At 31.5% G+C, this 16000-nt stretch overlaps 1 protein-coding gene across 8 annotated transcripts in view; it reads left to right on the forward strand.

Annotated features, from left to right (window-relative positions):
* The window catches only part of Immp1l (inner mitochondrial membrane peptidase subunit 1), a 74679-nt gene that overhangs the window by 37288 nt on the left and 21391 nt on the right, over nucleotides 1-16000 (forward strand). For all 8 annotated transcript variants that reach the window (XM_026404141.2, XM_026404160.2, XM_026404120.2 and 5 more), the window contains 3 exons: nucleotides 5987-6120; nucleotides 7645-7733; nucleotides 11984-12110. In XM_026404141.2, coding sequence (XP_026259926.2) covers nucleotides 6016-6120; nucleotides 7645-7733; nucleotides 11984-12110 — 321 coding nt within the window. In that variant the 5' untranslated portion in view covers nucleotides 5987-6015. The remainder of the gene's footprint in view (nucleotides 1-5986; nucleotides 6121-7644; nucleotides 7734-11983; nucleotides 12111-16000) is intronic.

Genomic DNA, 16000 nt, shown 5'->3' on the forward strand with positions numbered 1-16000 from the left:
CTGTTTTTTAAACATGCTTGCCCCTGTGTTCCTCCTATTGCTTCACTACATTGGTTCTCAACTGGGGCAATTTTTCATCCCAGAGGACATTTAACAGTGCCTGAAGACATTTAAATTTATCACAGATAGGAGACTATTGGCATCTAGAAGTGAAGGATGATGCCAAAACCATACAATGCATAAGATAGCTGCCCACAACAAAGAATTATCTGGCCCTGTCAATATTGGTGAGGTTTATAAACCATAACCTCCTGTTTTGCTGGCCTTCATAGTCAGACTTTTTTCAAAAGAGTTGGCTGATATCCATTTCAATATCTCCCTTTTATATTTAAAAATTTTCCCCAAGTAATACATCACATGATTTTTAAAGGTCAGATAGGGCTACAAAACTTATAAAGAAAACATTATATTCTTCTAGCATGTTGAATTTAGTTATATAGTCTTTTCCTAGATTAAAAAAAAATTTTAAATTGGGAATAAACTATTTCTTCACTCTTTCTGCATGTAAATTGGATGTTGTTAGAAAATGAACCTCTTTCTTGAGTTACTATTATTCCAGTTTCCTATCGTTTGCAGTAGAATATAATAATCATTGAGAATCATCATTGATATAGGAATCTTATCTTCAAGGCTTCCTGTGTATGAAACCTTCTTTGAGCTCCAATATTATACACGTTTCTCTTGGATAGTTCACAAGTATATCAAATTTAACACAGCAAAGTAGCTTCTTAATTTTTATACCCCACATGTGGGTATGGTAGACCCATGTAGGTAGACCCTCATATAACTAGTTTAGGAGTCATTTATAATTCTTCTTTGCTTTTGCCTTTTTTTTTCCTTTTTTGTTTTTTACTTCTTCAATCTCTTTTTTCCTATTCAATTTCTTAAGTCTACCCATTTCTGTCCATTTACATTGCTACCAGTGTAATTTGTTGAACATTATCTCTTGCCTGCTCAACTAGCCTCTGTCCTTTTCCATTTGGGGCCTCCTTCCATTCCTTTCTCATAGAATTAGAGTAATCTTAAATTATAAATCAGATCATGTTACTTTCATGCTTAAAATTGTTCAATGGCTTTCCATTAGAATAAAATTCCCAATTCTTCAAGATCTTGAATGATCTTACCTCTCTCCAGTCTGATTTTATGTCCTTTACACAGTGCTCCAGCTTTTTCAGTTTCCTATATAATTCTTATATAGTTTTTAAAAAAATTCTTTCAAAACCTAACTTTAATGGCATTTTCCTTAGAAAAGTTGTTCCTGGCTCATCATAAGGAAATGATGCCTCACTCATTGCTCCCTGTCACTGTTCCTGTCATCTTTTTCTACAGAAATTACTCAGTATATATGTGTGACATCTGCCTGACTATAAACTTTATGATAGGCATCATGTTCACTATTGAATTTCCTGGACTGAACTCAGGTTTTAGAAAACAGTAGTAGCTCAATAATACTTGTTGAATTAATGAGTGAATTAATGAATGACTCTGAAGGTACCTTTTTTTCTCCACGTGTTGCTTTAAAATGTTTTATTCTCCAATTTTTTTTTAAAAATAGCACAATACACAATTGTATACAAGTTCATCTGAGTTTAACAATGAACATTTGCCACATTAGCTTTATCTTACTTATAAGTGTGTGTATGTATAGAAATTTGTCTATATCTATTTGTTTAAATATATATTAGTATTAGTAGAAGTGAGCCAATTGAAAGGAAGTTGCAGTTATGATGTTAATTTCTAAATAATTCACTTCACCTTCTGTGAACAAGGTCATCTTCTGGTCCAGCATGATATTAGAAAATTTAATATTAATAGTGATATGGCTCTATGTACATTTGATATGGTTTCATGTCATAGTGATATGGTTTTGTTCCCAAGTTGTGCCATAATGTTTTATTTATTTATTTATTTATTTTAGTTGTAGCTGGACACAATGCCTTTGTTTTATTTATTTATTTTTATGTAGTGTTAAGGATCAAACCCAGTGCCTCACACATGCTGGCAAGCACTGTACCACTGAGCCCCACTCTGAGCCCCACTCTGAGCCCCATAGTGTGTATTTTAAAAGCTTTTTTTTCCTCTTTCACTCCAGGATCCATTTAAGGATTTCATATTGTATTTGATTGTCATTCCTTCTATTTTCTTATAATTTAAAATAGTACTCTTGCTATTCACAATGTTTTTCATTGAATTTATATATTTTTAAATGGTCAAGCTCATTCTCTTGCATAATTCCACTATGTGTGTGTCTGTCTGTTCATAGCTAGATTTAGTTTTTTCGTTTTTAGCAAGGCTGGTATGTAGCTGATGAAGTACTTGTCATTGTATTATGTTGGAAGGCTACATAATGTTAGTTTAGCCCATTATTTATGCTGCTAAATTTGATCACTTAGTGAACATATATTTGCCCAAACTTGTTCTCTTTGTAATAAGGTACCTACTTTGACACTTTGCAAATATCCTGTTTACCAACACCTTTTCACACACTGAATTGTGACATCTAATCATGGTCCTTCCTGAATTAATTATTACATTGGTAGTGATTATGTAATTCCCTCTACATTTATTAGCTGCCATTTTTCTATAAAGAACTTTACCATTCCTAACACATACTTCTTTCTTTTCAGTAGATTACATTATTAATTTAATGTATTATCCATTACTATTATTATTTAGACATATTGTTCCAAATTTGGTCAATGAGAGATCCTTCAAAATGGTTACTATAAGATCTTCCGTAGTCTTAGTTATTTGTTCTCTGGCACAAGACTGTCTGTTTTTCCTGGGGAAGAATGATATTTGGAAACCAAAAATCTGGGTGCTAAATGTGCTATCATTATTACTATGTTGACATTGTTTTTTTCAGTGGCCTTTTCAAAAGGATTCATAGCCAGGATGACATTTTATACAAGCAGGCAGGGATGCAAACAAACATATATGTGTATATGTATTTAAGTAACAATTTTTGATACCTTCAGTTCATCACTAAACTTCCATTCCATATTTGTTGCTTTTTTTATCTTACAGTGAGAATCCTGATTCCCAGCTACTTAATATATTTACTCCTTTATACTATCTGAAACATACATAAGCTTACAACAAACTTACTAAGAAAATTTTAAGATTCACAGACATATAAACAAATATATGTAGTTTATAATAAGAGAGACAGACATAGACAAATATAGTATGGTAAGTATAATCAGTGTATGCTTAAGGTTGATGAGTGCCTAGGTGCCAATGAAGACTTATCAGGAGAAGAGATATACTGAATGTGTTAGAGGAGAATAAACACTAATAAGCAAAAGATACTGTCCTATGCTGCTGGTATCTAAAATTCTATTATTTTATGGAAAGACAAGTTGTTGAGAAACTTACTAATAGAATTAATGTTGTGAAGTTATATAGTTAGTATAGCTGATTGCCAAATGAAAAAAGATAGTAACTAACATTTATTTAAATATTCTTCCACACAGATTACATGATTCATCATGTATAATCCTTAATATCCTTTCTGATATCGGTACTGATATTAAGCTCATTTTATTGATAAGGACACAAATTTATAGAGGCAAAATAACCTCCTGAAAGTTACACAGATAAATGTGGTAGAGCCTGTATACAAACTCTTGCACATTTATTCTAGAAACAATGTTCTTAACTATACAAAAATGAACAATAATGACCCCAGGAATCCAGAGGAGAAGAAAAAGTTTACCTAATGAGAATAGTAGCAAATTTGGTAGGTCGTGGCTATCCACAAAAAACACACAATTTCTTCTACTCACACAACATTTTTGATACCACAAATCAATTCTCTTGTGGATGTTGACTAACTGTCTTAAAATTCAATTCTGATACTACCTGGAGTTAGTTTCCTGTTCTATAAGTTAGGGCTCAGTTCTACAATACTGACCCTACTTCAGATGCCAATTATAAGTCCAGGTTTCCTGTATCACTGACTGAGTATGTAAGTCAGGGATTCCTAAACCCCCTTCTAGGATTTGATAATTTGTGAGAATAGCTCACTGAACTCAGGCAAACATTTTACTGATGATTACCAATTTGTTATAAGGGATATTAAAAAGAATACAAATGAGTAGTCAGATGAAGAGGTACATAGGGCAAGATCTCCAGTGCAGGAGGACTTTGGTCCCCATGGAGCTGAGGTTTGCCACTCTCTTCTTAGCCACAAATGCATTAGATACCTGAAAGCTCCTGAAATTTTAGATCTATTTGTCCAAGAGCTATTGTTTTTTTCCCCAAAACTTTTGTAGACCTTAATCTCCAGCCCTCTCACTTCTTTCCTAGAGGTTGGAGCATGGAACAGCAAGTTCTAAGTAGTAACTAGCTGCTCTTTTGGGTGAGCAGCTCCATATCAGGCTATTTAGAAACCTTATCCAACTCTTAGCATGAAGTCAATGTGACTGAAAGGGGCTCCTGTCAACCAGTTATTCCAAGAGTTTTAGGAGCTTTGTGCCAAGAACAAGAGGACACTTCCTGTTATACCACAAATATCATGAAGAATATTTCAAGCATGGGTATTGGCATAAATAAGTATTGACTGGTCGAAGTTTACTTGAGGGAGAGATCAATATATTTCAACTTACTTAGGAGCATTAGGGAAGATCAGGATGGAATGAGGATGGGAGGGGAGCCATCTGTCCAGATCTTTGAAATAATTGTAAGTAATTTGGCTTGATCTTCTAAAGATCTGTTGGAGTTATGGATTAGTTTAGTAATATGGGAGTCAGCATAACTTAATGATTTAGTTCTTGAGCTCCTCTCATTTACCGTCTTTGTAGTATTGAGCAAGTTACTACCACTGGACTCCTTTTTTCTTATGTATAAATTGAGGATGGCAATAATATCTGCCTTACAGAGGTAGTTTATGTAAAGCCTGATATAGAGTAAGCAAGCACTCAACAACTGTTAAATATTATTGAAGTATTTTAAGAAATTTAATCAGAGAACAATGTATAGTAGTCTAGGGTATTAGTTGAGAATGCTCGAAATATAATTGTAAGAGATAAAGGGAAAGGAACGCACAGATGCTAGATATTTTAAATAAATTATATTAATATTTTAAATTTATAGAATATTCTAATATTCTATATCTTAAAAATATGTGGCACTTTGTGCTATTTTATAATATTCATGTGTTCATTATTATATCAGCAGTTAATAGCGGACAACTGTAAGTAACTATAATTTCCAGAACACTTTGACATATATTGTTGAATTTGATTATCAGAACCATTTTTTGAGATATTATTATTTCCTTTTTTGTTGTTGTTTTTTGGTACTGGGGGTTGAACTCAGGGGCACTCCACCATTGAGCCACATCCCCAGTCCCTTTTTGTATTTTATTTAGAGACAGGGTCCCACTGAGTTGCTTAGTGACTTACTATTGCTGAGGCTGGCTTTGAACTCTGAATCCTCCTATCTCAGCCTCCCAAGCTGTTGGAATTATTTTCTTTTTATTTAGCCTCTGAATGGTTTAATTTCACAGAAAATCACATAAGTTCACAAAAGGACCAATTTAAAACTTGACTCTCTACAGCTCTTCTAATGGCTTCTCCATTGTATCACAATATATGATAAACCCAATATTAGTACAGCAAAGAACAAATAGGAAAAACTATTTCTTCTTTGAAAGAGTTAATATGTTAAGTGCTTGCCTTAATGCCAGGAAATAAGTGAGACATGGAAGGGAACAGACTAGTTCAACATCTACTAGTTATCTAAATTATAGATAAACTCAGTGACATTTATTTTGTACAATCTCTGGTAGATCAAAATATCTGGTAGCAATAATTAGCCACTTAAAATATTTTTAACAGAAATTAAGCTCAATAAGCTCTTGCTTTTTGGTACCAAACTATATTTGTATATTCTTGGTGACTATGAAATATTTTAGAATAGAGCTATTTCTTAAGTGTTTTTGAGTAGTATTGATCGTGAAACTTTTTGAAATTTACATCAGGCCAATGGTGGCAGAGTCTGCATAGAACTATGCTTCGTGGTGTTCTGGGAAAAACCTTCCGACTTGTTGGCTATACTATTCAGTATGGCTGTATAGCCCATTGTGCTTTTGAATACGTTGGTGGTGTTGTAATGGTAAGTGTTTTACATTGAAGAATATTCGTTTTAAATATATACTTGTTTTTATTTGGAGGAAAATATGTTCCCTTTCATTTAAATTGAAGATATTTAATGAATAACTTATGAAAGTTAAAACAAAATCTTTTAAAATGTTAGGATAGAAGAGAGTGTTTGTATGGACACTAATATGAATATAAGAGCCTTTAAATGTGTTCTGTATTCTAACAGGCACATAAGGTCTTCTTACTTGACTAATATTATAATAATAATTGTTACCATTTATTGAATGCTATTAACTGTTTCCAAGATATGTTCAATGTTGTGTTCTTATTAACTCATTTAGTCTTTACACTTCTTGGTCTATTTAAATTAAATAGGTCACACAATAAGTAGCAGATAAGGAATTTCAACACGAATTTGTGCAGTTTCCAAAACTCCTACTCAGAACTACTGAAGTTAAGTGTCATTAAAACAAATGATTACTCTGCAAATGTCAATTAGAATGTTAAAGCTGTCTCTTCATCCTCTGACAATGCTTGTTCTCAGTATTACATCATCAATGTGTCCAACTGACTGTTCAAATCCTTTGTCATGTAATTGGAAGAATATTTGACTGGCCTGTCAATAGGTTTTTCTTTTGTTGTTGTTGTTATTTTTTTATATTATGTTTGCACCAACAGATTTACAGTCAAAAACCTCAGGTTGAGTTGGAGTTATGTAAATAAATACATTTAACTGAAATTTCTCTCCTTAATTTTTCAAAGTTACCTTGGTTATTCTAGAAGTAGCAAACAAACTTTCATTGTATTCTTTGTTATTTCTGCCTGAGTAGAAAGTTTTGAATCAAAATTTTTATTTACAAAATAAGTAGGGTAGATGGAGACTGTATTTATATTTTAATAACAGTTATTATACATTTCAGTTTTGAGACATAAATCAAGATTATTATTTTAAGACATGCAAATATGTATATCTTTAAAATACATCTCATTATGCCAGTATTTTTCAATAGAAAATATAAATTTGTCCATCAAATGAGTAATCTATTCTCTTTGAAGAGGAAGAAGGATATTGATTAATTGAAAATATGATTATACCATTTAATAAATTACCACCATAGTTACCGGATGATATTTAACAAATAGCAAGAAAGTGAATCATTAATTTATTCATCCAACAAATATGTACTGAGTATCAACTTTATTCTAAACTCTGTTTTTGGCTTTAGTTAGAGACAAGGAACCTGTCCTCATGGAGCTTACATTGTACAGGGTGGCCAAAATTTGGAAACATGTATAATGTTACTTTGTTCATATATTCTAATGTAATATTGAGAAATAAGTTTTAATATATTTGTGTTTCCAGACTTGTGGCCATGCTAGAGTTAAACTTATTTGGGAACCACCAACTTACCAATCATCCCCCAATCTTGAAGAACATTTACTTGATTTTCTTTCTCTAATAAGCCTGCTTAGATGATTTCTTTCAAATTTTAAGAGGTTTTTAACTCGAATTACAAAATTACTTCTCTTTTTTTAGTGTTCTGGACCATCAATGGAGCCAACAATTCAAAATTCAGATATTGTCTTTGCAGAAAATGTTAGCCGACATTTTTATGGTATCCAAAGGTAAATGTCTGTCATAGATGTATTAAATATACAGTGAGAATACACATACATGTTGTGTTTTTTCTGTAGTTTCTTATCTTTATCTATAAAAAATCTTTTGTAAATAATGAAACTTATGACCAGGTAAGTGAAACTTTGAGTCAAATATTTTCTTATTTTGAGAAATTTTAATAGATTCTCTAAACATGATTAGTCTCTCTGGTCACTGTGTCTCCTCACATTATTGTCCACAATAGCTAGCAATTCCTTTTATCACATACATGTAAGCCTAAGTTTACTTTTTTATTGGGTCTTAAAATGTTTTCATTCAACAACTAAAGACTTATGAACTTTGTTACATATCAAATAAGTGTTCTGGTTAATTATAAAAGCAATTCTGTAGTTCTGTTGATGACAGTCTTATTCTATTTATATAGCCTATAATGATAACTTTTAGATTATATCATTGTATATAGCTGAGAACTAGGAATTTTATCTCTTATTGTTTTCCTGATTAATTATATTAAATTGAATAACTACTTTGCAAATATTATTTGTCACTGAACCTTTTTAAGTCCTAGTATCAAAATTTCCAAACCTTGTAAAAATATTTATTTTAATTCAGTCTAAGAGTATAATTCCTTCTGAATGGATGTCAAATATTAGTAATTTAATGTATTTTCTAAAGCGTACCTCTCTGGTTATTTAAAATTTTGATTCATTTATTTTCATTATTCTGAAAATAATAAATTTATTCCACTTTTTGTCTCAGAAAAACTATAAACTTGACTCTCACTAGCTGATATTTAGCTATGGTATAATAAATGGGCTTAGGCATTCCTCTTTCAGTATTCACCTTTGTTATACCCTACTTTGTATTCTTGGAAAAAAATCATCAAAAAAATAGCGTAAAGCTGCCCTTTCCATTTATTGATATTTCACCAGCCCTAGTTTCTGCAGAAGAAACTAACTTTTAGTCAAGCTATATGATCTGACATGTTTCCTAGGAAATTGTGCAGATATTTTATATATAATAAATTCAAGAAACCCAATGGTAGATATGGGGGTATAAAATAAAACATATGATAGGCCATATTCTAACTCCTCTTTCTTTTTTACTTATTTAAAAATAAGCTAATACAGTCTTTGCATTATGTGGTACCTTAGCCTCATTGTAGCATGAAGACAAGTTTTTATTATATGTTAATGACATGATTTTACTCCTAATCCTTAAGCATTCTTAATGTAGTGCTGAACTTATTGGCTGAATAGTTTCTGAATGCAAGTGCCTCGATGTTATCTTATTTTTATATACTATTTGCATTCAGATAAGTAATACAAATAATTGAATTCAGTAAATTAAGATTCTTTGAGGCTTTCATTTTTATATTCTATTCATCCAGGGGTTCCATTATGTTTCAGGATAGCTCAAAATCTGTCATTCATATAAAACATATCAAAGTAATTTTTAGAGCCAAGGCAATCAGTTGTTAACTTCCACTTTAAAAAATATTGTCCTGTAGAGTAGAGCAAGAGGATTGGTGAGGGAGGAGGGGAGGAAAAGGAAAGGTACTGGGGAATGAGAATGATCAAATTATGTTATGTGTATATATGGATATCATATATTGAATCCCACTATTATGTGTAATTAAAAGGCACAAATAAAAAAAGAACAAAATATTTAATTTCCTGATTCTCTTATTTGTAACATAGAACTCTTAAGATTTCACAGGAATTGAGATATCTTTTTGCCTGTTTCAAAAGGTAGAATAGCCTTCCCTTAGGGATGGATAAAAGTCTGTATGTGTCCTATCTGAAGCACATGAATCTCTTCTTCATCATCTGCACAGAAGACTAATACTTAAGATAGTCTTCTTTTACTGCTTGTTCTTTCAACAAATAGTAAATAAGCACTTAATTTATAAGATGTGCTGTACATTACAAATAAGTGAAGACCAGTGAGCTATTAACATCTTTTCAAAAGCTTGCCATCTAGTAGGATAAAAAGGATAATTAATTAATTAATTAATTGGTACCAGGGATTGAACTCAGGGGCACTTAACTACCGAGCAATATCCCCAGCCCTTTTAGTATTTTATTTTGAGACAGAGTCTTGTAAAGTTGCTTAGCACCTAGCTAAATTGCTGAAACTGGTGTTGAACTTGTAATCCTCCTGCCTCAGCCTCTTGAGTCAGTGGAATTCAAGGCATGTGCTACTGCACCCAGCTAAAAAGAATATTTATAACTACAAATGAGAAAAGAAAATTTAATAGTTCTGTTAGGTTGCTTTTAAAACTTTTTTCTGAGAGCTGAGTCTAAAGGATATGTATTTTGATTAATCTCTACACCCATATCTGCCTAGATTACCAGAAATATATTCCACATTAACAGTGATTTTTGTAAAAGCAGATTGACTAGCCAGGCATAATGGGACAGGGATGCTGAGTCAGGGAGATTGTAAGTTTGAGGCTAGCCTTTATAAATTAGAACTTGTATCAAAATTTCAAAAAATGGTGGGGAGAGGATGTTGTTTAGGAATATAGCTCAGTGGGAGAGTGCCCCTGTGTTTAGTTCTTGGTATTGTAACAAAACAAAAAACAGTTTGAATTATTGAATTATTTCTTTGCCATTTAATTGCACAATATAAGCGTTATCCTGATTATTTTATTAAAGAACTTTAGTTTCATAAAACACACATGGAAAGTTTCTTCCTCCAAAGCTGCCTCAAATCAGCTTTGATTATGTGTTAAAATCTTTGTAAACTTGTTCATTGAAAGAATTCCATTGACATGGTTCTAGGTGTTTGGAAAGAGTTTATTCTATTTTCCAAAGAAGGCAATATCCATTGCCACCAAATTATAGAATTTATTTTTTTGATAAAATTTTCTTTTAACAATAGCCCCAAGTCATGAACATTGTACTATTTCTACATTTTCTGTAAAATTTCTGAGGAAGATGGTGTCTTTTATTTGGTTATGAATTCCTCTTTGATTTAGTTTTTTGGGAAATGTTCATCTTCTACTAAATTTTCTTTTATGAATTATGATTCCTATGTAATTAATCTTAGTTTTTTAATGACTTGCCATCTAGTAGGATAAAAAGGATAATTAATTAATTAAATAATTGGTACCAGGGATTGAACTCAGGGGCACTTAACTATCAAAAAATTATAATGACTTGGCTATCAAAAAATTTAGAATTCATTGTAATACTTATAATATTAGCAATAATTAGGTTTCTGATTTAAGTATAATTTTCCTTTTATTACTATAGCTTTTGTGTGTTAACACAGTTTACATATTTCTCATTTTATGCAGAAAGAATATTGTGTTCTGTTTGGTTGGGGACATTAGTCCTATGTTCTTTGTCTCCAGTTTTTATTTTTTTTATTTTTGGTACAAGGGATTGAACCCAGGGGTGCTTAACTACTGAGCCACATCCCCAGCCTTTTTATGTATTTTATTTAGAGACAGGGTGTCACTGAGTTGCTTAGGATCTCCCTAAATTGCTGAGACTGGTTTTGAGCTTGTGATCCTCCTGCCTCAGTCTCCTGAGCCACTAGGATTACAGGTGTGTGCCATCATGCCCAGTTTTTTTTCTACTTTTTAAGATGTTTATTATTTTGTTACCATGTAGATTATTATTTCTTTCATGAATTATGCTTTCCATGTGATCAGACCTATACTGATTATTTTTATATATGATATTACGTTTTTGAAGCATATAGCTGCTCAGCTCTTAGCATTGTATTTGGTAGTGTCTTTTTTCCCCCCTTCAAATGTAAGTACTTTATACTATATATTGTAAATTATATGGGTTACATAACTTCCATGCTGAGCTCTAGGAAAACATAGATAATGTTTCTACCTTGTCAGTGCTCTGGTATCAGTCAGTGCTGGGAGGTAAAATTAATTAGTTTGGTGGTATTTTTATGGAATTATTTTTCCATTGTTTTGGTTCTAAAAATTTGGATACAGAAATAAAACATAGTTGATGTGGTGCAAAAAGGATAATAATTATAGGAGTTTTAAAAAATGTAGAATCTTCCAAAATTACTAGAAATCACATGAATTTTTCCATTATAATCATTGGATTCTGACTCAAGTCAGTTATAAGGGTTCTCAAAGTTGGTAAATACATGAGAGGGTCAGTAGTAGAGGATAGGGTGTGTCTGTCTCTAAGTTGCCTTATAAAATTATTAAAGCAATACCATGCATGTGTTTGTGCTTAGTATATAATACTGGTATTTCTTTGACCTTTTTTCCCCCCAGAGGTGACATTGTGATTGCAAAAAGCCCGAGTGATCCAAAATCAAATATTTGTAAAAGAGTAATTGGTTTGGAAGGAGACAAAATCCTCACCACTAGTCCATCAGATTTCTTTAAAAGCCATATTTATGTAAGTAATATTTCAATTATGTTATTCATTGGTATCAGAGTTGATTAATATTAACAGAATACAATGAAAAAAAGAAAATAACTTTCATTCGTATTTTAAATATAAGAAAAAATGTTGTGTCCAATCAAATTTAAGTATATCAGGAATAATTTGGCCATTATATTTCATATATTTTAGTTCCTTTTAAAACCCTATGTAAATATCTCAGTTATACTTGTTACAAGCAGAATATACCAATGAATGCTAAATTATTGGACAAATATTTGAGGAGAAATAGGATAGTTGCATAGTCTCAAGAGTATCTCTTCTGGGATACTTAGTAGTAACTTCCAGGGGGAGAAACCTGTCAGATACCACCTGATCAAGGTTAACTTAATCTACATCAAAACATATCAACAAAATGTTGTCCCTGAATTGAAATACCAAGAAGGACATGTGACTTTTGTGATATTCTTACCAAAAAATCAAACAAACAAATCACAAAACCACATTCAAATCACAAGAAAACCTAAATTGAGGGTCATTCTACAGTATACCTGACAAGTGCTTCTCAAAAAGGTCATGGGGCTGAGTTGTGACTCAGTGGTAGAGCACTTGCCTAGCACATGTGAGGCACTGGATTCATCCTCAGCATCACATAAAAAAATAGATAAATAAAATAAAGGTGTTGCGTTCATCTACAACTAAAAAAATCTTTTAAAAATATATCAAGGTCATAAAAAACAAGTAATGACTAAAGAACTGTCATAAATAGGAGGAGACTTAAAATCAATCTGAATTCCTGGCTTAGAAAGTTTTCTACTGATGAATGAATCAGACTAAGGTTCCTATGTTCATATATGAATACATGACCAGTCTAATTCCACATCATATTCAACCACAAGAATGGATCTTAATTAGAATAAGTTATACTCTGTGTATGTGTATCAAAATATATTCTTCTGCCATGTATATCTAAAAAGAACAAATAAAAAACAAATTAATTGTATTGTAAGAAAAAAAAGAGAAAGTTTCCTACTGAGTAATCAGTGGAAAATCTGGCTAAATCAAATAAGGTCTGCAGTTTAATTTTTTTTAAGTCTTTTAAAAGCTTTTAGAATATAAGTTGTATATAAGCCACTTGCCTATTCAGGTAAAAAAAAAAAAGAGTGCAAGAACAACAGAATGAAAGAATGACAAGCAGATATACTGTGGTAGCTTTTTTTTAATCACTCTGATGGCTTCTGTGATTGAACTTATAGGAAGAGTGAGACTTTGTTTACTTAGCTTATATTCTGCATACTTTAATAACTATGACTTAATTTTCTCTTTAAATTTTGCATCGGTATAAAATTATTAATACAGCTGTTATGTTAACTAACTTTACTTCTGCTCATCCCTACTGTAAAGAAATAACTGAAGAGTAAAATTGTATTCAGTGTTAAAAATGTATTTTGAACTATGATAGCCTCTGATTGCCCTTTAAGCTTGATCAGTAGATTGTAAGATAACCTGTTATTTATTATCCATAATAGATGGATGGTATTATGGTATTATTCATATAGTATTATGTAAATATTTTTATGTTATTACCACAATACTAAAATACACAGTAATTGTTAGCTGATGATTATAATGTTGAAGATGATAGTATTAATGTCAGGTGATCTATTTTTCTGCTGTGGCTTTCATCATGAACACTGTATCCTTTTATTTTTCAAAAATGTCACTTTTCTATATGATTTTACCTTCATATAACTATTCTCATAACATGAGATATTCTGTTTACTTCTAAGTTGCTTTAGAAATTATGTACTTAAGATGAAAAATAGCTTTTTTTATTGGTACATAATTATACATAATTGTAGGATTCATGATGCCACATTCATATATGCATATAGTTTGATCAGTCTCATTCCCTAGTATATTCCCTTTCCATCTTCTTCTCCTTCCTTCATGAGCCTTGGTCTGCTCTACTGATCTCCCTTCTATTATTATTGTTAATTATATTTTAATATACCACAATGAATCATTTATATATATCTAACATATATACATATATATGTGAATGATAATGGTGGATGAAATCTACCAAATTATGCTGTCTATATATAAATACGCCACAATAAATCATTCATCTATATACGAATGACACAGATATCTAACATGTATACCTAGCATTATTTGGTGGATTTCAATCCCCAGTATTTCCCCATGCCTTCCTATCCTCTATCCCTCTTGATCCTCTCTTCCTTTTCTTTTTGTGAGATTCCTCCTCTGCCTTTTTTTAATATCCAGAAATAATTTTGTCCAGACAGAACAAAACAATAAAAATAACATCATCTGTGTACTTAAATACCTTTATTGTTATTTTCTTTGTGAGAGTTAGAAAATGTCAGGACAGAATGGTTTAGATAAAGTCTCTACTAAGGAATGAGAGAAGATTCCCAGAGGACTGTGAGATGTAAATTTTTAAAATATTCTATTTAAGGAAGCTGTTCATCAAGTTTTGTATATGTTTAACAAATGGACAAATTAGAGAACACTGCCATTTTGTTCTAAGTTATTCCATTTACTTTCATTGACATTTATTAGTGTATAATACATAATTGAAATAATGTTGGTTGACACTCATTATATACTTACTCTAAACTGTTAAAACTCTTTACAAAGGTTAAATTATTTAATTATTACAATAGCAACCCAATGAGTTAGGTATTAGTATTTGGCTGAAAGGAAAAGTAAACAACAGGGTTGTTAAATAAATCACCCAATTTCAAGCAGTAAGAAGAGTTGGGTTTCAAACACCAGTAGTCTGCCTCCAGAATCTGTACTCCTCACCATGCCATTGCTTCTTCTCCCTGAATATCCCTTATCTAATTATTATTTCTACTCCATTTTATCAAATTGTACTTCCCTTAAAATATATTTGTTTCTGTTATTTCAAAAACAAAGGGATCTAATTCTGATCAGTACCAGTACTGGTTCTGAGACAGCAGATTATAATGTTGAAGATGAAAGTATTACTGTCAGTTTCACTAGGCTGGGTTATTCAAGCAATAAGAATTGTGTAGCTGTTACAGAACCATTTTAGCAAATGTCTCTCATTTTATTAATCACCATTAATAAAGGTGATTTATAACAAAAATTCATTTAAGTTCAGAAAACTCTGAAAAGACATCCAAACTATTTGCAGGATCTGTCTCTCTACAGTGTTCCCTTTTTCAGTTATCACAGAAGCATGCTGGTGCTGCATTTTAAAGTGGGGTTTTCACCTTATTTTAGGAAAAAAAAATGTTATTTTAAAGATGAAGACACTACTATTTAGATCCTCGTTGAGCTGTATAGTAAAGATGATTAATATGAAATGTGTTTTGAATTCCAGGCCAAAAAAAATTATTCTTGTATATAGGTACTTCAGAAAGCAAAACACCAAGATTGTCCTTTGGAGCCTAGACTACAGAGTTTAGCATATGAAATGAAAGAAATAGCATTGTTTGTAAGTTGTCAAAAAAGGATGTAAACAGATCATTGGTTAAGTGGTGTGGAATCATTTCATCATTCCAGAGTTTAAATAGTCTATGCTGCAAGCAACACTTATAAACCAGATTTATTTTTTTATATTAAATATTTAGAGTAGCAGTCTATGTTAAGGTGCTAGTTCAGTTGGTTTGGCTTATTTTGATGTTACTAAGATTAATGATTCTCTCTTTGGGTTATGGGCTGAGTATTGACTACTCAGATGTGAGTTAAGTTCGTAACTCTTAAGATAAATAATATAATCAGCTCAAATATCTTGAATATCTTTCTTTTCTATATATGCTACAGGGATTCCTCACCTTGCTTCTAAAAGCCACTACTTTGCCAAAAAATGATTTAGGCCAGGCGCATGACTTGTAATCCCAGCATTT

Source organism: Urocitellus parryii, chromosome 4 (assembly GCF_045843805.1).
Source record: "Urocitellus parryii isolate mUroPar1 chromosome 4, mUroPar1.hap1, whole genome shotgun sequence".
Taxonomy (NCBI): Eukaryota; Metazoa; Chordata; class Mammalia; order Rodentia; family Sciuridae; genus Urocitellus; species Urocitellus parryii.